A 24,098-nucleotide genomic window follows, 5' to 3' on the forward strand; every position below is an offset into this window, starting at 1 on the left:
AAATCATCATATAAATCGTAAATATAAATAAACTTAAATATTTTGATAATTTTTATTAAGTAAAAATATAATATAATGACTTAAAATAATTTATTTTGTGTCAAAACTGAAATAAAATTGGAGTACTTTCAATATTTATTATTTTATAATAGATATCTTTTGTTATATAACTAAAATAAAAATTTATAGAATTCGTGTGAAAATTCTTAAATTTTTATAATTATATGGCACAAAATCATAAAAATATATAATATGTTGATGTATATTTATATACAAAATATTAACATTAAATCATATTCATAACAAATTATTATTCAAATAATTTATTAAATTAGAAATAAAAATATAATTATATAACAAAAATCTTAGATTTTTTCTTTTTAAAATAACAAATATTGTACACATAAGATTTAATAAATATTTTTGCTCAAAATTTTTGAATGCTTGCATAAAATATTGCAATACCTATAAAACATATTAAAATAGCTAAAATCCAATATTTTCTATAATTATTACAATTTTCATTCAATAATTGTTTTTTATCGAATTTATCTTTTCCTTTACGACGAGGTTTAAATTTTCGTTCAAATTTTTCGATTTCTTGTTGATTACGTATTTCTTCTGCTTGCCGTTTTTGTTCTAATAAAGCAGCTTCAGCTTGACGTTTTTCCATTTTTAATTTGTTACAAACATCGTCACATTTTATGCAAATTTCATCTTTTTGTATCAATGAACAAATAAAATCTTTTTTAATACGTTTGCATTCACAAAATAGTTTCACTTTCTTATTACATTTTTTTTCATTTTTACATGGACCAGGATGACAATCATTTATACATCGATGTCCACAAGAATACTGAAAAAGAATATAATTATTTAATTATAGAAAGTAATAACATAAAACAAATTAATAACTTAATTATTAATTTAATTAATTTTAATAAATTTAACTAATTTAATTACATTTTTTGGACATTGATTTCCACATTTAAGCAATTCATTACGTTGTTCTGCTTTAGCTGATGTAAGTTCTGAACATCTGCGGTATAAAGTACTTATACCACAATGACATAAAATTTTAACTAATTGCTTGCAGGGACTACATGGTGCAGGATGACAAGGTTTTGGGCATAAATGTGTGCAGCCTTGTGGTCGTGGAAATAGACATGGTTTTTCACATTCCATACATGGAATACCACTTATATCTTCTTTAGAAAATGATATTTTATGACAAATTAATTCACATGTATGATTCATACATGATAATATTTTTCCACATAATCTTCCGCAAGAAGTAGACTTAGCCATATGACAAGGCCACGGACGTGTCTCGTGTTCTCCTAAACATGTAATTGGTACTGAAACTTCACATGGTGGACAAGGTAATGTTTTTAGCTGCATAGTTTCTTTTTGTATATCCCAAGGTCCAGTTGGTTGTGTCTTTGTATCATTTTTATATACTTTTATCCATACTTTTGTGTGACAAACAGCAACACAAAAATGACCACATCGTTTATATGTTAAGTTGCAAATTTTTTTGCAAGGTGGACAAGGACCTTGATGACATTTGTGAGTTTCTCGTTTTGGATGATGGCAAATTGGCGGTATTTTACATGATTTATTGCAAACTGGAGGTTTGATTTTTTTTATTGTACCACATGGTACTATTATTTTATTGTATCCGCATTTACATTGAATAATATCAGTTCGTGCACACGGATAACAAGGACCGCTATGACAAGGAGCGGCACATTTATGTTTGCGGCAGTTTAAAGTATTATCGCATATTTTTTCACAAATATTATATGTATTTTTAATCAAGCAATCGCAACATTTTTTGTTACATAAATGTCTACCGCACAAACGCATTTGCATGCATTTCTTATTGCAATGAAATTCTTTACCACATGCAATTTCTTTTTGATAACTGCCACATCTACATGATTTTGTGACTACCTCTAAACATTGTCCACACCGATCTGTATGACATCTCATATTACAGTAATGTGAACCACAATTCAATAATTTTCCACATGTATCTCCACATGTAGGTAATTGTTCTTGTTTGCATGAAATGGCATAACGTTTCTTTCCACATGGACATGTTCTATTTTGTTCCAATAAACAAGATCCACAATCATTAACTAAATGACATTTACCTAAGCATGTATGAACATTACAAGAAAGAAGTCTACCGCAAGGTTTATCACAAATCCATGAACCTTCATAGCATTGTTTTAATTCTTTGTTAATTTTACAGTGACATTCCAATAATAATACTTCTGAACAAGGAGGGCATTCTCCTGAATGGCATATTTCCTTGCAAGTATGTGAACATAATTTATATTTTTTATTGCATATAGTGCCACAACTCCATTCTTTAGCATTACATCGTCGTTGTTGAGGTATTTGCTTACCACAATAGCATTTGATAGATACTGTTTTTGCACAAGGAGGACATGGTCCAGGATGACAAAGTAAAACACATTTGTGACCACATTCTGGTTTTAAGGATTTACCACAAGTTTCTCCACATGAATGTGGAATATTCCATGGATGATATGGTGGATCAATAGATTTCCCACAAAAGCATTTATAATTACGAGGTACATCGTCTTGCTTATATTCCATACGACACTTTGGACTAAAATATATTTGTAAACAATAACTAAATAAATATATTATTATTTAACATATATATATGTATAAAATCTTTTAGGATATTTCTTACCATGCCCATATCAATGTAATGCCTTTCTCACGTTTAACATTTAAACTATCCTGTATCCAATGTAAAATGCAAGACAGATGTAAAAAAGCAAAACATTTGTTACAATTCCAAATCTAAAATATTAAAATTAATTAAATAAAGTATATATTAAAAGACATGAAAGTTATTAAGACATAAAGAATTTTATATTATATATATACATTATAATCTAATATATATAAAGAAACATACTGGGTCTGCTTTTTTTACGGTTGAAATACATATTAAGCAAACAGCATTGCCAGATTGGAAAACATTAATTAAATATGACAACATTTTTTCTGCATCTGCTTCTTTTCCTTGATAAGAAGCTAAAACTTTTTCAACTACATTTTGCATATCTTCTTCATTTCTATCATTTTCATCCTCACTAGATGATTCTAAGTAGGCATTTGCTTCTAAATGTTTGTTAATTGCTATTTTATTTTCTGCTTGAGCTTGTCTAAATTTTTGCATTTTTATTTATTGTCTTAGCTATGAAAATTTAAAAATTTTTTTCTGTAATAATAAAACATAAATTAGTCATAGCTCTATATGGATTAAAAATGATAAAATTATAATTTTTCATATTATACTGATAACATGATAAAAATATGTATTATATGAAAAAATTAAAAATTGTGGCAAATAAATAGTAATATAAAATAATATAAAATTTATTTAAATATATATATATATATATATATATATATATATATATATACATTTATATATACATATATATATATATATATGAGTGAGAAGATATATTTATATATTTAATATGTAATATGTGTTTCAATTTGTATGAATAGATTTAAAAAACAAATGAAATATTTTCATTAGAATGTATTCAAATTATTCTAAATTTTGATCATACTTTTACCACGTATTTCTTTTTTAAAAAATTAAAGTTCACAATGACACATTTATTGGTTATTTCGTCAAAAATAATAATAGAAAAGAGAACTAATCAGTAATTATGATTTTATATCTTTTATATCGTGAATTTTATTTTATTGGTTAATTCAAATAAATAAAATCTATATTTGAAGAAATATGCTTTACAATTTAACGATTCTAAAAAAATTTTTTAGTAATGTTTTTCAATAATCTTTTTAATCTCTTTAATTAAGAAGTATGGTTTGACATTCAACAAATTACAAAATTATGATTAATTCAAAATTAATTGAAATTGTACTGTTTCTTTTGTAGTATATCGTATAAAAAGCAAAAATCCAATAATACGAAATACATACGTAAGGAGAATGCATAAAAATGTTAACTATTATCTATTGATAATACCTAATTTACGGATTGATATTATATTTGATATTTAACAATCAAATTCAAATATAATTGAAATTTTGATATAAATTTTAATAAAAAGAAAGAAACTTAAGTTCATTATGACAATACAGTTACAGTGGCAGAAGAATTTGTATGAAAATTATGGTTTGGCGGATAATTATACAGATAGTTCGTTTTTGAAACAATTACGTAAAAATGTAAAACCAAATAATGTGACTTTATTGGAAGCAATAACTTTCGGTGCTAGCGTATGTATACAGTTAAATATTGTAATTCTTTTTGTTATCATATTTATTTGGTTAAACAATCAGTGGACTAGTCCTGATATCATATTTGTATTTAGTGTAATATTTACAATATTCGGTTATTTGGTATATTGTTTCAAAAGGCCAAATATTTTGATTGAATTAACAAAATATATTAGAACTGTATTGATTTTTCTTACATTTGGATATATTTTATCGCCTGTATTAAAAACTTTAACTGAAACCATTAGTACAGATACAATTTATGCTATGACAATACTAATGTTTATAGTACATTTAATATTTAGTAAATATGGTTCTTTACAAATTTCTTTATCTGATTCTTTATCCATAACATCTTCAATTTTTGGCTCCTTAATGTTAGCATCTAGATTGGCGTCTCCATTACATGCTTTTTCTCTTCTTACTGTTTCTGTTCAATGTTTTGTTTTATTACCATTTTTGACACATACATTAAATAATAAAATAATAATTTCAATTTTTTTAACTTTGAGTACATTATATTTTCTGTTAATAGTATCACAAATTCTTTCTTATGTATTTATTGCAATTATAATATTTTTACATTTTATTTGTCCTTATTGGTATGTAAAATGTCAAAAATATAAAGATAACATTTACGGACCATGGGATGAAGCTGTTATTACTTCTTAAAAAATATTTAATCTATTTCTGTTCATTCATTATATAAAATTGTAATTTAAAGAAAATAGATATATCATAAATATCTGGATATTTAATTTATTATTAATATACAATGCAATTATATAAAACAAAGTAATAAAATGTAACAGTAAAATTATATTGCACATATTGTTAGACAAAATTGAAAATGATATGCATTAACATTATTTTAAATATTCAAATATTATTTATGTAAAAATATTATTTAATGAATATTACTTAATGAAAGGATGAAATATATTTTTTCAATAAATTATATCTATACAGAAATTATTTATTGAAAACTTTTTTTATAATAAATATTTATGAGAGTTTGGATAATTATTTGTTAATACACTGGTACGTAAAAAAATATGTTGTACATTTGAATCATGACAGACACAATATTATTCTACAAATGTGAACTGTAATAATCTTTTTATTCTTCTGACAAGAGCTTCAACAAATTGAAGACCTGGACTTTCAATGGAATCTTTATCCTTATGTTCCATCAGTGCATATTTACTATGTATATTTACTAATTGTGTAATAAAGCTATCTGTAAATGTAGAAACAAGACCTTGCTTTAATTCCATTAAAGTTTCTGAAGATATTTTCCATGTCACTGTATCTTCATCTATACTTCCTGAAGATACTAAAATAAAAAGAAAATAATTTTAATATTTCATATCATTTATTAATTATAATATATTATATATTAATATAAATTTACCTTGCATTCGACTGTGCCGTGATATCACTTGTATCATATAAAAATCCAAGTGACTCCAAAGAATGTATAATGCATGTTCTATTATTAGAAAACAATATTTTATGATTTGATGCTTTTCTTTTACCCAATGATTCAATCGTTGTTTCACTATAACTCGTTGCTTCTGAACATCGAGTTCCGTTTCTTCTTCAGACATGTAATCTTTTAATTTGTCTATAATCATTTCTCCAACACTTTCCGATTGTTTTTTAAGAGTGTCAATTTGAAGTAATTCAGTATCTAATAAATTCGTAACAGACACAAGTTGATCGACAATCGTTCCTAAATGTACTCCTCCAGATGTGTCTTTTATTCTATCTTCTCTTCCTCTTGGTTTTAGAGTTAAATGAGGCTCAAAAAGCACATTTCTTATTTTTTGATCCATTCTATTATGCTGCATTTGATTTCGGGTATATAACATAATATTTGCAACTATTTGTACACGAGAAATATGTTTTTCGTTTTCCTCTACATTCTTGTGATTTAAACAGCTAGGAGCTGGCTGTAATTGGAATTTATATAATAGTGCCAACATTAATCTTTGTAATCGATATAGATGAGCACGAAGTTCTCTTATACCACTAACATCTTCTAATTCAAAATCAGCTTTATCTAATTCTTCATCTACTAATTTATACATGTCAATGTTCGCAGATCGGGATATTACACCTGTAAGACAAGCCATTTCTTTCAAAATAAGTGCATTCGGTTCCTGATAAGCATCTCGTAGTACCATTTCGATAATGCCTCGATGGCTCTGTAGAAAACCACAAACTTGTATGGCACATGATTGATTCTCTGTTCCAAGAGTGGTAAGCAAAGCATCACAAAGATACAAAGCAGGCAAAAGGATTTGCTGATAACGTTGACCAGGAGAAGGTGTAAAGGAATGAGGATTTCTTACTGAAAAACCTAATGGAACATCAGGATGATAATTGAAAGCTGTCATACTTGACATACACGATAGAATTTTATTCTCCAAAAGACTTTCAGCACCTAATCTTGTAGAAGCCATTCTGCAAAATGTTGCCATTTTTGCTTCATATAAATATAATGGTCTTAATGTCTGAGGTTCTGGATGTAACATATTTTGTAACATTTTATCAGATTCTAAAAGACTTTCTATCATGTGTTTCAAATATCCTCTACTTGTTAAATACATTATCCAAGCATTATCATAATCCAATTCTAATATCTTATCCAAGCAAGATAATGCCAACATTTTAGATACATCATGACCACCTGAGCAATTATGACATAAAATATCCATCAATTTATTTCCAAAACTGTTTATCACTTGTATCGTTGCGTATCGATGAGAACGTTCCTGAATAGGCATTACTCTATTCACTGAATTATCTAACTGATTAACATACATTAAATCAATAATATTCGTGTTTTCTGATTTTTCTAAACCGACTACGCAAAGAAAATTCAATAATACCGCATATAAATGGGTAATTACTTTTTGTGAAGAGGCTCCTGCGTTTAAAATCCATTGCAAAATATGGCTCAAAATAATTTTCATCATTGTTGCGTTTGAGGGCGATGAAGGAAATGACTCACTATCTGTTTGAGTGATGAAACTATTTCGCAGATGTACTAATAACATCAGCACTGTTCCGGATACTAAAGTTTTAATCTCACTTAAAGCTTCGCAAGATGTCATCTTTTGTAATAAATCATGGGATAGATTCAACAATAAATTCTGTTTTTGAGGTGTAGGAAGTTGTTGATTTGTTGCAACACAAAATAATATTTCTGTTGTTTGACACCAACCTTCTAGAAATTTTACTGTAGCGTAAGATAATAATTTTGTTTGGTTTCTTTCTAAAGCATATTTTAAAATTTTCTGTACTTCATCTTGCATAGGATTACGTTGAGTAGCAATTGCACTACTTTGAGTAACAGCTAATTCCTCAGTGATAATAGAATATAATTTTTTAATTTCTATAAGTCGAGGACCTCCTACTAACGTAACGGGAACACTACATCGTGCAAAAACCATTTCAACTTGTGATGGATCAAAGAAATCTAAACATAAAGATGATTCCAATTGAAACTGAAATTCAATATAATGCAAAAGATCCATCAGAAGTTTCTGTGATGGTACAATTTGTCCTTTTTCTTGACCAAAGTTTCCAACTAATCGTTGAATTAAAGAATTCTGTGAACTTCCACCAGCAACTCGTAATTCAATTGCGGCTATTTTCAATAACCATGACATGCAACCAAGTTCTATTATTGTGTTCCATCCTTCAAATGGTAATTTTGAAAGATGTCTCTGTATAAAGTCTTGATTTGCACTAGTTCGTAAAAATCTTAAAACTGAAACAAATGTCTTGCTGTTTTCAGCTAACATATAAAGAAGACAATAACAAGCCTCTGTTATTTTGTCACGACCACGTTCAAGAGATTGTTCTAAAATTCCTAATATTGAATGTAAACATGTACGAGGAAATCCTAGAATACCAGGTTGTTGTAAAACAGTTTTTTTGATATCTTTAGTGATTTCAAAGCCTAATAAATAATGAGAAAGATTTGGAGTAGGTCTTCTAAGGCTTTGCATCATTAAAAGTAAAATTCGATTTTTGCAACTACCAGTATACTGTTTTTCATTTTCAGTATCTTCATCTGCATCCAAGCATTCCACAAAACCATGTCGAATATTCGTAGCTAAAGCAGGTGTAGCTGTAAACATAGAAAGTAACTCAGAATCTGCTCCTGGTTCATTAGTCACTTCATAAATAATACCGACAGCGTGAAATGCATGTTGCGGAAGCCAAGAACTGTACGAAACATATTTAGCAATATTTATCATATAATCAGGCCTTTTTGATTGTGGATCCACTTCTAAAAGTAATCTTGATAATCCGGTTAAAATTGTATGTATAGATTTTGCAGCAGCTGATTGAGCCATATAATTATGTTGCGTATTTAATCCTCTTTCTAATATTTCCAAACAATACAAAGTGCTATTTTCAAGATTCTTTTTACCAGGAAAAAGTTCATAAGTATCGAAATTAGTGCAACCTTTATCAAGAATATATAATATAACATGAAGTAATTCAGATTTGGAATGTAATTGAGTCATAATGTAATAACCAGAATTGACCATTGTAACTTCTCCACTTTGAAGTTCCACTTTACATCCAGTAAAATCTTCTACAGCAGGCTCATATTGTTTAATAAGCTTTAAAAATATTTTTAAACAAGCTTCTGAAACTTCCCATTTTTCTCCTGGATTTTTATATGATCGTGTATGAAATTTTAGAAAAACAGTATTAATTATAAAACGCAAATATTGATCAAAACCAGGATTACGCTGCCCCATTCCCGATAATCGTAATATAGGAAAATTAGTGAGAACATCTAAAAGTTCAAGCATTGCTCGTGTTAATGGATATTCATCTTTTTTTGATTCAATTTCTTCTAATTCAGTTTGAACTCCTCTTGGTTGATAGCTACTTATTGTTGGTATATTTGGAACTATTTGTGCAGCTTCTAAACTTTGCCATACAGTGAATGAAGTTTCAGATGACATTACTAATGCAGCAAGTGTTCTTATTAAAACACTTTTCAATGGAATAGATATTCCACAACTGACTAAACCTATCAAAGATGGTATTACTTTCCATCCTGGATGATAATATATATCTCTTCTTAATCTATCTTCTATATCATTTTTCGCAATCACTCGAACAACCAATAATACTGCTTCAAGACCTTTAACTTCTTCAGGTGTAATGCCTTTGGGATGGCTTCTTTGACGGTAAACAGTATCCTGACTGGGAGGCAATTCAGTTCTAAGATTATCATAGTACAGGCTTAAAGATTTGAAAAAGTGATCCCAAGAAATTGTTGTTGATCCAGAAGATCCTATAAATATTTTTTTGCTTTTTTTAATATTTTTTATTTTAATTAAAAAAACAATAAATAATATTCCAGAAAAAAATAAATATTTACCATTTGGCTTTAAAAAACTAAATGCTTGCTTTGCTGCTTCTGGAGAACATGCAAGAGATGCGATCATTTTAAGATATGGCACAAATAATCCTGCTGGTAATATTTCACCTGCGAGACGTACAAATTTAAAAAGAGCAACTTCTCTAGAAAGTGAGCGCTTAATATGTGCAGAATCGGATGTATGCGTGGAATCAGTATAACACCAATAGTCATTAACTAACTTCAGTTTTAAAGGATCTTCTTTATATAATTCTGCTATTGTTAACATCAAATATTCAAAATGATTATCTAAATTTAAAGGTGGTTCAATACCCTCTTGTTGATACGCCTGAATCAAACGCATAGATTCATCCGCTCGACTTCGTAAATCTTTAACTTTTAAAGGCATTAACAATATAAAATCAGAAATAAGAGAATGAAAATAACGAAGATAAAATTCTTCATAATATATGCTTTTGTTCTTAAATAATATTTCCGCCATAAAATGAAAACATTTATTTGTTAAAGCTGCTTCCAACAATCTCTCATCTTCTGTGGTAATATTCAAGATTTGTATATTAGCTGCAGTTTTTATTGTTGTAAGAGCAACTGCAAAAGCAAATTGTATAATCCCACGTAATCCAGCACACTCCCAATTGATATTAGGTGTTATTAATTTTTGATATAGTTCTTCATGTGCTCCTCTTTCCAAAATTAATGGCATAGAATTAATCAATTCTGAAAAAAAAATATTAAATCAGAAATTATAATATAAAAATTATATTTATAATTGATAAAAAAATATACCTTCACCATTCTCACGAGTAGAAAATGAACTAAAATTAATTGCATTTAACACACTCATTATAATAGCAAGTGTGACCTTATCTGGACCTTCTTCATAGGCTTCTGGTCCAATTTGTTTTGTTTGTAATAGAGATAATAAACGAAATAAAATTGAATTTGGCAATGAAGATTGTGCAGACCACAAATATAAAATGTCTGCTAAATCTTGTCTAGAATCATTATAAAGTTTCATAACCATATATCGATGTTTTGGTCCACCTAAGGCTCGATTTTTTTCCAATAGTTCTTGTTCCTTTATAGGATCCATTTTTTCTAACAATGATAAAATTCTATCTAATAAATCATCTTGTAATTTATTCATATATTCTGTAATATGTCTCAAAAGAGCAAGTGAAGCATCAATTTTCCAACTATGTCCCATTCTTGCTTGTACAAGCATTCTTAAAGTTGATGTAAGTGCTTTTTTCCCATCATAATATAATAAAATAGCTGTTAATCCTCTGGGTAAACTAGGATGATAAGGCATTTGCAACTGAGCAGTACATAAAAGATCTAATGCCATAAACTCATTAAGTTTATACATATCTGATATAATAAGGGTTTCATCAACCAATTCTTTTGATAATAACTGATGCCCTAAATCAGGAAGTGTAATACCATCTGTAGCTCCCTTTATTATTTCTTCTCTGCTGTTTTTATTTGGAGGCTATAATAAAATATACCTTAATAAATCATATAATATAATAATTTATAATATTTTTATTTTTATTATTTCATATTTAATATTATAAATATTTGGTTTTTATATAATCACTTACAGGATTTTCTAAAAGTGTTAAAAAATTTTGTCTATGATTACGTAAAGTTTCTGTAAATTCATGAAGATCATGAGTTGTTGAAGAAGAAGTAATGTATCGTTCTACAAGATTTTGTAATTCTTTATAAGATGTCCACATATCCTGTGTGGTTCCTTTTTCTATAAAATATGCAAAATAAATTTTTTTATTAATGATTAATGTAATTATTTAAACTGATATAAAAAAATATGTTAATAAAAAATATATAATTATTAATTAAAAATGGATGATTTTTATATAATTATATTATTACACATGTAATAATTAATATAATATGAAATTTATTATTACTTCGATTTATAAAATATAAAAATTATAAATATAAATATTCACATAAATTAAGAATTACCTTCAGACATTTTTTTATGATAAATAGGACGTTATAAAAATGAAAATTTGGCAAAACAAAATATTATACTTATATAAATATAACGAAAAGAAAGAAATATCGTGCAACATAATACAAATATAAGTCTTTTTGGCGGAAACAACGGATTGATAATTATAAACCATTGAATAACTATATAAGATAGTACATGTAGTAAGTACATGCATTTGTTACTGCAAATGCGTTTTATTTTAAATAGTTACTTAAGAGGGCGCATTCAAGTTAGTATTTTAATTGAAAAAATTAATTTAATATTTAGTATTTATCTATTCTTTTATATTTAATTATATTTTATATTTGAACAAAACATTTTTTTAATTCTTTTTTTTTTTCAATGAATGTATTTATATGAACTGAATACTTTGTTTTCTCTTATCGTAAATATAGATAGCATAACTAGAAATCAAGTTTAATCTATGCTTTTTTCTTTCAAGTTGCAATGTTTCTAAGTTAGTCATTTAAATGACATTATTATTTTATCAATTTTCTTATATTATAAAATTTGTAAATTTGTAAGTTTATATCACAGTCTACATAATATATATAAAAATACAAAAATGTACAATGCGGAATGACTAAATATGTAGTACAAAATATACATATGTCGCCGGCCGGTAATTTTGTGTACGTGGTCAGTTCTTAGGGAAACTATGATTTAAATTTATGTTATATTTGTTTAGCATGTAACTGTTATATTACGTTGATATAATATTTGTATAATTTTGTTAATTAATTTTTTAATTAAATGTACGACATTTTTTGTTTTTATTTTTACAATATTATAACCTATTACTTGATTGCAACCGCCATGTGTCTTTTGTTAGCTTTTATTGATACGATTTTATAATATTATATTGAGAGTTTTGACATGATTTTTTTTAAGTATTTAATTATTTTCCGCATATCAGACGATTATAGTTTACATTTTAATTAAATGTTAAATATTTTTTATTCTTTTTCTATAGATAAGACAAATAAAAGTGGTACATTATTTAAAAATTAATATTTTATAATTTCATCAATACAATGGTCACATTAATAAAAACAAGAGGTTTACGTATGTCTGCACAGAAGCAGGAAACACTTTTAAAGTTAACTGTGTTATCTCTTGCAGCAATTTTATGTAAGTTTTCTATATTGAAATTAAAATAATTATATTTTATTAATATATAATTTTTTTATAGCTTTTGCAACAAGATTATTCTCAGTCTTAAGATTTGAGAGTGTTATTCATGAATTTGATCCATATTTTAATTATCGCACAACAAAGTATTTAGCAGAAAATGGATTTTATAGTTTTCATAATTGGTTTGATGATCGTGTTTGGTATCCTCTTGGAAGGATAATTGGAGGTATATATATATATTTTATATTATATATTATATATATAATATTATATATATATATAATTTTTAATTGTTATCTCTTTTGATGACAATATTGTTAAATATTGTTAATTTGAATCTTAATTATTTATTTGATAGGAACAATATATCCAGGATTAATGATAACATCAGCAGCATTATACCATCTTTCATGGTTATTAAATATTACCTTAGATATACGTACTATTTGTGTCTTCCTTGCTCCATTATTTTCTAGCTTGACCACAATTATTACTTATTTACTTACCAAAGAATTGAAGGTAAAAATATATTAAATATATTTCTAGTATTTTTAATGAATAAATATTATTTTATATATGATTTTAAGGATTCTGCATCAGGATTGTTTGCTGCAGCTATGATAGCAATTGTTCCTGGTTATATATCACGATCAGTAGCAGGATCTTATGATAATGAAGGCATAGCTATTTTTTGTATGTTATTTACATATTATATGTGGATCAAAGCTGTTAAAACTGGAGCAATTTGTTGGGCAACCTGTGCTGCTCTTGCATATTTTTATATGGTGTCTTCTTGGGGTGGCTATGTATTCCTAATTAATTTAATTCCTTTACATGTATTAACCTTAATGGTGACTGGCAGATTTTCTCATAGAATATATATTGCATATAGCATTCTGTATTGTTTAGGAACAATTTTATCTATGCAAATATCCTTTGTTGGTTTTCAACCTGTTCAGAGTTCTGAACACATGCTTGTAAGTAAAAAACATATGTATGTATATAATAATATATTTAGTAATATACTTATATATAATATATATTATATAATATATATATACTTAATTTAAACAAAATTTTACGAATAAAACTAATTTATTTAAAACTAATTATTTTATATAGGCATTGGGAGTGTTTGGACTTTGTCAGATTCATGCTCTAGTTGATTATTTACGTAGTAAAATGTCACAAGATGATTTTGAAATTTTATTCCGTGGTCTTGTTATTTCTGTAGTTACCATATCATTTCTATTAGGTGTTATTTTAACTATTACAGGTACATATAATATTAATATATTTTTTTATCTACCACAAATCTTATTTTTCTGTCACAAAAATATTAATATTAATGTTGCGATAATTATGTTTTAATTTTTTAATTTTATTTAAGGAAAAATATCACCATGGACTGGTCGCTTTTATTCTCTTTTGGATCCATCCTATGCAAAAAACCACATACCAATAATTGCTTCTGTTTCTGAACATCAGCCAACATCATGGAGTTCTTTTTATTTTGATCTCCAAATTTTAGTATTTCTATTTCCTTTAGGATTATATTTCTGTTTCTCAAAGTTAACAGATTCGAATATTTTTCTCATTTTATATGGAGTTACAAGTCTATACTTTGCTGTAAGTGAAAAATCTTTCATGTTACATTTGAAATTTATATTATAAATAAACTCAAATAATTGAAACAATTTTGAACAATGCAGGGTGTAATGGTTCGTCTAATGTTAGTGCTTGCTCCTGTAATGTGTATTTTGAGTGGAATTGGAGCATCCTCTTTACTTGTTACTTACATGAAACAAGTAGAAAGAGGAAAAATTAGCGATAAGAAGTTAAAAAAATTTGAAAGTAATTACATACTTAGAAGTGAGGTAACTATTTTGACTATTTTTCTTTAACATCAATTTTTTTTTGTGAAATTTTATATCAACGCGTTTTATATCAACAGATTGCTACACTCTTCATAACAGTAATGTGCATTCTCTTTTTTTCGTATACCATTCATTGTACATGGGTTACAGCAGAAGCCTATAGCTCGCCTAGTATTGTATTATCGGCACGTTCTCCAGATGGTGGTCGCATGATTTTTGATGATTTTAGAGAAGCATATTATTGGTTACGCATGAATACGCCAGAAGTAATTTTTAAAATACTTCCTAAATAATTTTTTTATAATTTGCAATATTTAAAACCATATTTTTTAAAATTTTAGAATGCTAAAGTAATGTCTTGGTGGGATTATGGATATCAGATTACAGCAATGGCAAATCGTACAATTTTAGTAGACAATAATACATGGAACAATACTCACATATCAAGAGTTGGTCAAGCAATGGCAAGTTCTGAAGAAAAAGCTTACGAAATAATGAGAGAGTTAGATGTTAATTACGTTCTTGTTATTTTTGGAGGACTTACAGGCTATTCATCAGATGGTATTAAAATTAATATATAAAGTAAATAAAACTATAATTTAAAGTTGTTTAAGAACTTGTTAGATTATAATTTTAGATATTAACAAGTTCCTATGGATGGTGCGTATTGGCGGAAGCACTGAAAAAGGAAAATCTATAACAGAGTGGGATTATTATAACTCTGCAGGAGAATTTCGAGTTGATAAAGAAGGTTCTCCAATTTTGCTCAATTGTCTTATGTATAAAATGTGTTACTATAGATTTGGTCAAATTTATACAGAAGGAGGTAAGCATTTATTGATATAAATATAATGTGTAGCATTTATATAATTTCAATGATTTTATGATTTAAACAGGAAAACCTTCTGGTTATGATAGAGTTAGAAATATGGAAATTGGTAATAAAGATTTTGAATTAAACATGTTAGAAGAAGCCTATACTACAGAACATTGGCTTGTTCGGATTTATAAAGTAAAAGACTTGAGAAACAGGGGAATTTAAAAAAAGATATTAAAAATAAAAGTATAGATTAATAATAAAAAAGTAATATTGCATCTCTCTAAACAGTTCCATAATTTTATTTGCTTATAAATTTTTATAATTGTCTATAAGATACTACATGGTACTAAATACAGAATTACATATTTCCATTAATCATCAGTATAATTAAAATTTTTATAAAAGACATACTCAGGCCTCACTATATGTTATTTTAGTAAATATAGATATATCAATTTATAAAATAATTTATTTTGGGAATAATCTTTATATTTCTCTCTCTCTCTCTCTCTCTCTCTCTCTCTCTCTCTCTCTCTCTCTCTCTCTCTCTCTCTCTCTCTCTCTCTCTCTCTCTCTCTCTCTCTCTCTCTAAATTAAAAAAACGCAAACAGTATATTTATTTCAATAACATTTATAAAAATATACTAATATTCATAAGAATATTCAGAATATAGTTTTTTAAGTTGAATATTCTTAGAAAAGCATTTATTTTAATATTAAATTATTAAATGATCCCTGTGTTCAAAGATATTTTTTCTTATATAATAAAGTCGTAATTATTTCTTATATATATAAAAAAAATTGTTATTTATAATTATTGAGAATTAATAATAAAGGCTTTATTTTATACAATATTAATTATCTAGATATAGAAAAAAAAAGTTGCATTAAAAGAAATTTGTTTGAATAAAATAAAATGATATATCCCAAATTTGAAAATTGTTACAATCCTCAATAGTATTATATAATTTAAAATTGATTATGAATTCGAATTACGGTACATGATGCATATATGTGTGTATATATATATATATATATATATATATATATATGTATTAAAAATATTTACCATCAGTATATTTTAGAAACGCATGCCTCGTATCGTGTGTTGCTTAAAAATTGTAACTAAAATATTAATCTTTATTTTGTGGATGTGTACGAACATGTGTGATTTCTTGGTGAAAATGAAAATAAATATAAACAGATAAAAATCGTTTTTTATACATACATTTTATTCAATATATTTTACAGATTGTAAAACCTTTAAAACTTAAAGATTATGAAATATGAAGATATTTCAGAAATATAAACTAATATGAATTGCAATAATGTTTATACAATTATTATAATTATCTTACTCTTAGCAATATTTTTAATTTAAGAAATATAGGAATGCAAACATTCATTTAAATAATAAATTTATTGACCGGTGCATAATAAAACTTCAGTTGCAAATTTATTTATCTTCTAATAGACCATAAAGGATCTAACTGACTTAAAGGATCGATTATTCCTTCTTTAGGTTTTTCTTGAATTGATGATGTACTTGAATGTATTGTACTAGTAACAACAGAACCTTTTTGTCGACCTAAAAATTAATTTGTGTCATTACATTTTTTTTAAAAAAATATTGCTCTATACCTTCAATATCTGATCGTTGAGTGATACCAAGACTTTGAAGAAAATCATCAGAAGGATGCATCTTTCTTGATGCTTTATCTTTACTTCCTTTTAAACCTTCAAAATTTTCAAATGTTGAACGTGTAGATGATAAAATACCACCTAATATTTAATAAATAAAATTCATTTTCAACTAATTTTAAATTGTATTAACATAAACAAAAATAATCCTTACGTTTCATTAAAATATCTTGAGCATGGTATAATACTAATTGGTATGCAAATAATAAGGATTCCTTATTTACAATTTGTTTACGACATTTTAGAAGACCTTTGAATACAAGAGGTACATTGACTATTCCGCAACCCGCGCGTATATGACATACTGTTGCTGCTGCTACTAAGAATAAACTACTTAATGCACCACCATCTAAACAATGTACCACTACTGGTTTTGTACAACGTCTTAGTGCTTGTTCCGTCATTACATCCGTTGAGAAAGTAAGCAGTGCACCTGGACTACTAGGAAAACCACTAAAAGTTAAAAAAAATTATGTATATATATTTTTTTAATATAATTTAATATTATATAAATTTACTTGGAAGGCCATGAGAGAAATTGCATGTGTACGATAGTTTTTTCTAAGTTTTTCTTAATATTATGCACAGAAATAATTCTTTGAATATAGGATATATGATTTACTCTCTTTTTTAACGATATTGTAAAGCTACCACAATTCAGAATATCTTCTTCGTTTATAGGCCAATATATTTCTCCATTTAATTGTGTATCAGATACTAAACATGCAATTATTTCACTTTCTTGTTCCCATATCATCATCCAAAATATTTCTAATTTGTCCGGTAATGGCGATTGAGTAATAATAAATGCAGTTGGTATCCATTGTGTAATTTCTATTATATGAGAAGCATTAATATAATTTGAAATATCCGTTGATGATATTTGTACCCTTGTTGTATCATATGGGATACATTCTATTACTCTATTTTCTGAAGAATGGGCTAATGCTACTGTGCACGATTGTTTTCCACTTTCTCTTTCCTGAAATTCAAATATATTATTTTATGTTATTAATTAATATACATAAATTTTAATTAATTTATATAAATTTTATAATTTAAATCCTACTTCGAATTCTTGGACTTCTTTCCATTTTATATCAAGATTAGTTGCTCCACTTAATGTTTTAACAAGTAAACTATCTATAAATTTTTCATATTTTTCAACTTCATTAATAAATTTTTGTAATGCTAATGGATCCCCTAAAGGATCTTTTTTAGGTTGCACATCATTGTACCATGTATCCCATACAATTTGTAAATTCTCGCTTTCCGTTTTATCATTTATTTTATCTTTATCATCGTTATTCATCTTTTCTTTATCATCATCATTTATCTTTTCTTTATCATCATCATTAATATTTTTTATTTCAGTTTCGTTTTGTGGTTGAACAGAACGTACTTCTGGCACTAAAGGTGCATGATTTATAGTAATATCAAGATCAGCAAGTAAATCTACATTAGATTGTTCTGATTTTGTAGCAGGTTTAGTAGGATTTGCACTTGTTGTTGTATTAGTTCCATTGTTAACAGCTTGCATATATGTTTGATTATAATTAGTATAATTTTCATTTCTGTTAGTTGATGCTAAAAAAATTAAATGAAATTTAAATAAATATATATAAAATTGATGTGTAAAAAGATAATTTTTTGATATTTACTTTGATTTTGCATTTGAAGACCATATGGTGTGGTATAATAAATATCAGTTGAACATTGAGATTGATAAGTCTGTTCTGAATATTGAGAAGATGGAGTTTGACTAACCATAGAATTATTACTAGCATTGGTATATCTTGCATTACTTTCTTGTTGTTGATAAATGTTAATGCCAGTGTTCATTTGTGATGTTGATTCAGAAGATTGCGAAATTTGAATATTATTAGGATTATATTCATAACATTGAGTAGTAGAATTATAAGTATATCCCATTTGACCTTTATAAGATTCTGTCAATGCAACAGCCATTTGGTTTCCTTGCATATAATTATATCCTTGATTATAAATATGAGAATAGCTACCATATCCAGAGTAATGTGATTGTTGTGGATATTGATATGCTTGAGAATAATTTTGCATATTTGTTGAAGATTTTGTATGACTTTGAATCATTTCTGTATTAGTAGAACAATTCGTGTATGTATATGTATTAGAAATATCTGTAGATAATATAGTTTGTGGATATGAAACACATGTAGTATGTTGTAAATTATGATAGGTATTGGGGTAAGTTGCATTACTGGTATCAGTAGTAGATGTTTGTGATCCATATTGATATCCTTGATCTATATAGATCTGTTTAGTTTGTTCTGTACCACTCTGCTGTGGATATTGGACAATATTGGAATTTTGTAAAGTTGACGAATATAAAGTACCTACATCATTTATTGGAGCATTGAAAGAAGTAGTAGAATGAATAGATTGAGGAATATTTTTGTTTATATATTGTGTTGGCATATAATGGCTAGAAAGAGGAATATTGGTTGTTTCAGATAAATTTTGGTTGGATGTGACTTGTTGACTATGCAATTCAGATGAATTATAATACATTGTACCAGTGTAACTTTGAGTACATGGAATTTCATTTTGATTAATTGAAGGAAGAAGATAGTTTTGTATTTGAGTATTATCTGGTGGTAATACATGCTGATCCTTTATAGAAAGAGATTCTTGAGAAACAACATTTTGTTGTGGCTCAGATATATATTGTTGTCCTTGTTGAGCTATAGTAGTATAAAGTTGCGTTTGTATATCAGTTGTTTTATTATTAACTGTATTCGGTAGAGATACAGATGGAAGTACAGAAATTTGTGTTGTTGTTGATGTTTGGGATGGTATTTCAGTTTTAGTAATATTACCAGTTTTATCAAGATTAGAAGAATATTGTTGTACAGTATTGTATGGCTGATAATTTTCATATTGCAATGTATTATTAGAAAAATTATAAAGTGATTGAGCATTAGCAGAATATTTATGACTATCCAAAGTTGTAGAGAATTGTCCATTTGATACGAAAGAATTTATTGGATATTGCATTGTAGTATCTGTTGTAGTAATTGTTCCAATTACTTGTGGATAAGTACTTACAATATCAGAACTATTAATTTGCACATAATTTTGATTTAAAGTAGCATTTTCGTTATATGTTGAAGTTTCATGTGAATAAGATAAATTTGTTTTATAATCTGTATATGGTGCAGAATAATATTGCTGCGTAGATTTTATAGATGATATTGCATCCAATGCAGACATTCCACTAGAATGCATTGCATTTTTATTCAAATTTGATGTATCATTCAAATATGATTTTGTTGTATCTTGAACTGGTTTACTTTGTTCTTTATATACATTATAATACTGATTTTGAATATTTTCTGGTCTGCTGTTTAAGTAATCCTTTAATTTAAGTCCACTGCCAGTTCGATTTCGACTTTGATCATAAATAGTGGATGTTATCGTGTCGATCTTTTCTTGAGAATTTTTATTATTATCTTGTGCAAGTATGTGTTCACGTTCTTCTTCTTGTACTTTACAAGTGCTTTTCACTCTTTGAAGTAATTTTGAAACATTTATTTCTAGTTTTCTGTAAAATTCAAGACCTTTGCTAGATTTTGCCAATAAATCTTCGTAAGCATCGTAAGACGCAATCAAAGAAGAAATAGTATGTTCTCTACGTTTTAATATTTCTTCAACTCCTTTTCGTATATTAGCAGTTTGGGCATATGCATCCGTTAAAGCTGCTAAAATATTATCTTGTGCAGTTAGATTTTGTTCTATTAAAGTTACTAAAGTTTGATGTTTGCTAAGTTGGTCTGCAAATAAACGATCCAAGGGTCCAGAATCGGATGTGGCAGTAACTAGTAAGCGTGTTAGATCATCTTGTGCAATTGAATCTCGTAATTTTGTATGCAATTCGTTTCTTTGTCTACGCATTTCATCAACTTTATTCAAAATGCGCTTCAATTCTTTAGTATGCATTCGTTCTAATTCAATTGCGCTATGTGATTTTTCAGTATTTTGTTCTGAAAGATATGTACTTGGTGAAGGAATATGGGCAATAAGATCGGTAAGTGGTTGAGAAAGCACTTTTAAATTTTTTACATGCATTGTTATTGCTTTATGAAGAGCATGATTGCTTTCTAAAGCTTTGTTATGAGCTTCTTCATATTTCTTAGCTTCTCTAGTTAAATCAGTAGCCACTATCGACGGAGGTCTTTTTCCAACTGTATCTTGATATTCTTTTTCTTTTTGTTCTTCATCAAGGAGAAGTTTTTTAATTTCTTTCAATATTTTTTCAACATCTTGACTAGTATTTGATAATTTTCCCACTATATCAATTAAATCTTGAATAATATGTTGCTTTGCATTTAATGCTGCACATCTTTCAACCAATTCATCAGGAAGAGGTAAACGTTCCCACTCTGTCATCTGAGCATCAGGATCCCATAAACTTATATGCTCTAATTTTAAAGATGTTAGATAAGTATTGAGTTGCTGATCTTTCTCCTCAATTTTACTGCCAACAGAACGTAATATCTTTGCTTTTTCTTCCGAATATAAGGAGCTTGCTTCATGTACTTTCATTGGTATTAATCTGAAATTAATGAATAATAAAATTAAAAAAATACTTGCCATAATCTACGTTCGATTATTTATATATAAATAATATAAATATATTTACCTGGCAAATATATCAGGACCTGAAACTTCAGGATCATTAATACTGAAAGATATTCCTTTAACTAAAGGAGCTCCTTTTACACTAGGTAGTGTTTCCTTTTCTGGTACTTCTTCATGATATATATATTCATTCTCATTTTTAGCTGCTTTACGTTTTCCTTCTATTACGTCATTAGTAAATGTTAATGCTTCTTCTATAGTTACTTTTTCTCCAGGAATATTTGAATAAATCAATTGTGCTTCATTTAGAGAAGCTAATGCAGCATTATAAAATGCTACTCTTTCTCCCATTTTTCTTTGCTCTTCAGCAGCTAAACCTTGATATAAATATGTAACTGCTAAATGATAAGCTTTCTTAAATTTCAGATAATGTTTCCAGCTCTAAAAAAGAAAACTTATAAGTTTTCATAATATTATTTCTATAATATAAGAAATAATTTAAAATTTTACCTTATAGATTTTAGTACCAACTGTATCTGATATAGTACCATCTTCACTTCCGCCTTGTTCAAGTGTAGTTAATGCCAAATTAAAATAGTCCACTATTTGTCTTGCGACTTTTGCTGCATGATAGATATATCTTGTAGAATGATACACAAGAGTAGACAATTAAAGCCATAAATGTGTAATATATTTATGAAATTTTTATCTATTTTATACATACCTACAATTGTGGGTTTACGATTATCAAGCATACTTTTTTCTAATATACATTCTTGAGCTTGAGCTAAGCAAAGCTGATGCATAAATGTCATAAGTTCTGGAGCTAAATCTACTCCAGATGGCTGTGGATAACTATTTTTTAAATGTTCAAAAGCCCAAGCTGCACATTGAAAATGAGCACAAGCCATTTTCATCCCATCAGCTGATGTTCTTTCTGTAAGTGCTCCCAATTGAGTATGCATTGCACCAATATTGTATAAAATTGAAATTATTTCAAAACGAATATTAGCCAATGAACACACCATGTTTGCATATGTATCCCTCCTATTTAAATATATTCAAATTATTAGCATTAATGATTATTATTATTATTTAATTGCGATTGTTTTACCATGTAAATGTAATTGCTGCTGCACCATCTTTTCCCATAGGAAATCTACTTTGAAGAAAATGTAATTGGCAATAATATCTTTTCAATAATGAACAACCAGCTACATCAATAGGTGGTCGTATGGCCACTGCACGTAAACTTTCTAATTGATGTATTTCATGTGCAAATGTTGCTGGATCTTTATTATAAAAATCACGTATATACTAAAACAAAAATATTTATAATTTCAATTAGATTGAAATAATAGATTGAAATAAGTTAAAATAATCATTTGTTTAGATAAAAAAAATATAGAATAATAATTTGGATTAATAAATAATAAAATTAAAAGTTAAATATTAATTTTGTAATTATCAAAATATATATTATAATTTATAATGTAATTATTCATACCTGCTTTAACTTTGGACCAAATGTAGTAGGCTCTGGACTAACTTTTAATTGAAAAGATATCATCGGCAACCTTGGTACTGCTTCCATTGTAGAATATTTATTAAAATATTTCTGAAAACTGACAGTTAATCATCTGTCAAACTTGTAGAAAATGGATTTGTTCACAGAACATACTTTTTCTGTCACGTACTTATGACGAATAATTGCCGTTTTTGGGCAGATATTCAAGTACAAAAATATTTCAACTATATGATATAAATTATTTTTCTAAAATTTAAATATTATTTTAAAAAATTTTTCAACTTTTTTTTTACTAAGTATAACAAAAAATTTATTTCAATAAGAAATTTAAAATATAATAATATATTAATTAAAAAGATATATGTTTAGGGAAATTATTTTCTGTATATTGGCTAAATAAGAATATATTTTACATTAAATATATTAAAATTTACTAACGGTTTATATCCATGAAAAAAAATTAAAAATCGAAGTAATGTAATAAATTTATTATTAAAATATTTGTTTGTTTAAACATCGAAAAATATATAATTATGAATTAAAAGAAATTAAAAAAAATTTTTTTTAAATTTAAAAAAGAATTATATAATAATGCAAATATTAAAATAGTATGTTGCTTATTAAAATTTATTTTTATAAACGTAATAAATTTATGTTTCAATCCTTTA

General features: G+C 26.8%; 5 protein-coding genes across 16 annotated transcripts; 2 read left to right on the forward strand and 3 right to left on the reverse strand.

Moving 5' to 3' along the window:
• Positions 1-307: 307 nt before the first annotated feature.
• LOC107995952 (NF-X1-type zinc finger protein NFXL1) lies at positions 308-4,284 on the reverse strand. Of its 4 annotated transcripts, none has more exons than XM_017053739.3 (5): positions 3,630-4,284; positions 2,963-3,268; positions 2,732-2,844; positions 964-2,644; positions 308-856 (listed from the first exon to the last, which is right to left on the reverse strand). In XM_017053739.3, exons 2-5 carry the CDS (start codon positions 3,224-3,226, stop codon positions 428-430), a joined length of 2,487 nt encoding a protein of 828 aa, XP_016909228.3. In that variant the 5' UTR covers positions 3,227-3,268; positions 3,630-4,284; the 3' UTR covers positions 308-427. The 4 variants fall into 4 exon arrangements, with proteins under 4 accessions (XP_016909228.3, XP_061938347.1, XP_061938350.1 ...); XM_062082363.1 differs by having other exon boundaries at positions 4,009-4,194; XM_062082366.1 differs by having other exon boundaries at positions 4,055-4,192.
• Positions 4,159-5,566, forward strand: LOC107995930 (phosphatidylinositol N-acetylglucosaminyltransferase subunit C). The gene has a single exon (XM_017053696.3). It carries the CDS (start codon positions 4,159-4,161, stop codon positions 4,978-4,980), a length of 822 nt encoding a protein of 273 aa, XP_016909185.1. The 3' UTR covers positions 4,981-5,566.
• Positions 5,264-11,889, reverse strand: LOC107995929 (nuclear pore complex protein Nup205). Of its 2 annotated transcripts, none has more exons than XM_017053694.3 (6): positions 11,720-11,889; positions 11,332-11,489; positions 10,520-11,219; positions 9,728-10,444; positions 5,723-9,640; positions 5,264-5,644 (listed from the first exon to the last, which is right to left on the reverse strand). In XM_017053694.3, exons 1-6 carry the CDS (start codon positions 11,727-11,729, stop codon positions 5,397-5,399), a joined length of 5,751 nt encoding a protein of 1,916 aa, XP_016909183.1. In that variant the 5' UTR covers positions 11,730-11,889; the 3' UTR covers positions 5,264-5,396. The 2 variants fall into 2 exon arrangements, with proteins under 2 accessions (XP_016909183.1, XP_016909182.1); XM_017053693.3 differs by having other exon boundaries at positions 10,514-11,219; positions 11,720-11,888.
• Positions 11,890-12,139: 250 nt separating this feature from the next.
• On the forward strand, positions 12,140-16,163 carry LOC107996006 (dolichyl-diphosphooligosaccharide--protein glycosyltransferase subunit STT3A). 4 transcript variants are annotated; one of them, XM_017053854.3, is made up of 12 exons: positions 12,140-12,270; positions 12,724-12,881; positions 12,943-13,110; positions 13,243-13,403; positions 13,472-13,861; positions 14,007-14,160; positions 14,275-14,513; positions 14,597-14,761; positions 14,839-15,027; positions 15,103-15,322; positions 15,399-15,587; positions 15,658-16,163. In XM_017053854.3, exons 2-12 carry the CDS (start codon positions 12,785-12,787, stop codon positions 15,801-15,803), a joined length of 2,118 nt encoding a protein of 705 aa, XP_016909343.1. In that variant the 5' UTR covers positions 12,140-12,270; positions 12,724-12,784; the 3' UTR covers positions 15,804-16,163. The 4 variants fall into 4 exon arrangements, with proteins under 4 accessions (XP_016909343.1, XP_016909345.1, XP_028521565.1 ...); XM_017053856.3 differs by having other exon boundaries at positions 12,175-12,382; XM_028665764.2 differs by having other exon boundaries at positions 12,178-12,505.
• Positions 16,164-16,792: 629 nt separating this feature from the next.
• Positions 16,793-23,634, reverse strand: LOC108002605 (tyrosine-protein phosphatase non-receptor type 23). Of its 5 annotated transcripts, none has more exons than XM_017064374.3 (11): positions 23,410-23,634; positions 23,017-23,219; positions 22,627-22,949; positions 22,413-22,525; positions 21,964-22,343; positions 18,944-21,876; positions 18,352-18,869; positions 17,801-18,264; positions 17,437-17,723; positions 17,223-17,363; positions 16,793-17,169 (listed from the first exon to the last, which is right to left on the reverse strand). In XM_017064374.3, the coding sequence occupies exons 1-11, from the start codon at positions 23,494-23,496 to the stop codon at positions 17,042-17,044; spliced, it is 5,577 nt and encodes a 1,858-aa protein (XP_016919863.1). In that variant the 5' UTR covers positions 23,497-23,634; the 3' UTR covers positions 16,793-17,041. The 5 variants fall into 5 exon arrangements, with proteins under 5 accessions (XP_016919863.1, XP_061938341.1, XP_061938340.1 ...); XM_062082357.1 differs by having other exon boundaries at positions 17,250-17,318; positions 17,437-17,735; XM_062082356.1 differs by having other exon boundaries at positions 17,223-17,318; positions 17,437-17,735.
• Positions 23,635-24,098: the final 464 nt, after the last annotated feature.

This window comes from Apis cerana, linkage group LG11 (assembly GCF_029169275.1).
Source record: "Apis cerana isolate GH-2021 linkage group LG11, AcerK_1.0, whole genome shotgun sequence".
Taxonomy (NCBI): Eukaryota; Metazoa; Arthropoda; class Insecta; order Hymenoptera; family Apidae; genus Apis; species Apis cerana.

Bases quoted from the DNA above. Each gene is read 5' to 3' on its own strand.
- LOC107995929 (XM_017053693.3), bottom strand. The intron at 11,220-11,331 runs GTAAGTGATTAT...ATTTTATTATAG, and splicing joins TAACACTTTTAGAAAATCCT to CCTCCAAATAAAAACAGCAG. The intron at 5,645-5,722 runs GTAAATTTATAT...TTTTTATTTTAG, and splicing joins ACGGCACAGTCGAATGCAAG to TATCTTCAGGAAGTATAGAT.
- LOC107995952 (XM_017053739.3), bottom strand. From the start codon at position 3,226: ATGCAAAAATTTAGACAAGCTCAAGCAGAAAATAAAATAGCAATTAAC. The intron at 2,845-2,962 runs GTATGTTTCTTT...TTAATATTTTAG, and splicing joins CCGTAAAAAAAGCAGACCCA to ATTTGGAATTGTAACAAATG. The intron at 857-963 runs GTAATTAAATTA...ATTCTTTTTCAG, and splicing joins GAAATCAATGTCCAAAAAAT to TATTCTTGTGGACATCGATG.
- LOC108002605 (XM_017064373.3), bottom strand. From the start codon at position 23,496: ATGGAAGCAGTACCAAGGTTGCCGATGATATCTTTTCAATTAAAAGTT. The intron at 23,220-23,409 runs GTATGAATAATT...TTTTTGTTTTAG, and splicing joins TTGGTCCAAAGTTAAAGCAG to TATATACGTGATTTTTATAA. The intron at 22,344-22,412 runs GTAAAATTTTAA...TTTCTTTTTTAG, and splicing joins TTGGTACTAAAATCTATAAG to AGCTGGAAACATTATCTGAA.
- LOC107995930 (XM_017053696.3), top strand. From the start codon at position 4,159: ATGACAATACAGTTACAGTGGCAGAAGAATTTGTATGAAAATTATGGT.
- LOC107996006 (XM_017053854.3), top strand. From the start codon at position 12,785: ATGGTCACATTAATAAAAACAAGAGGTTTACGTATGTCTGCACAGAAG. The intron at 13,404-13,471 runs GTAAAAATATAT...TATGATTTTAAG, and splicing joins TACTTACCAAAGAATTGAAG to GATTCTGCATCAGGATTGTT. The intron at 13,862-14,006 runs GTAAGTAAAAAA...TATTTTATATAG, and splicing joins AGAGTTCTGAACACATGCTT to GCATTGGGAGTGTTTGGACT.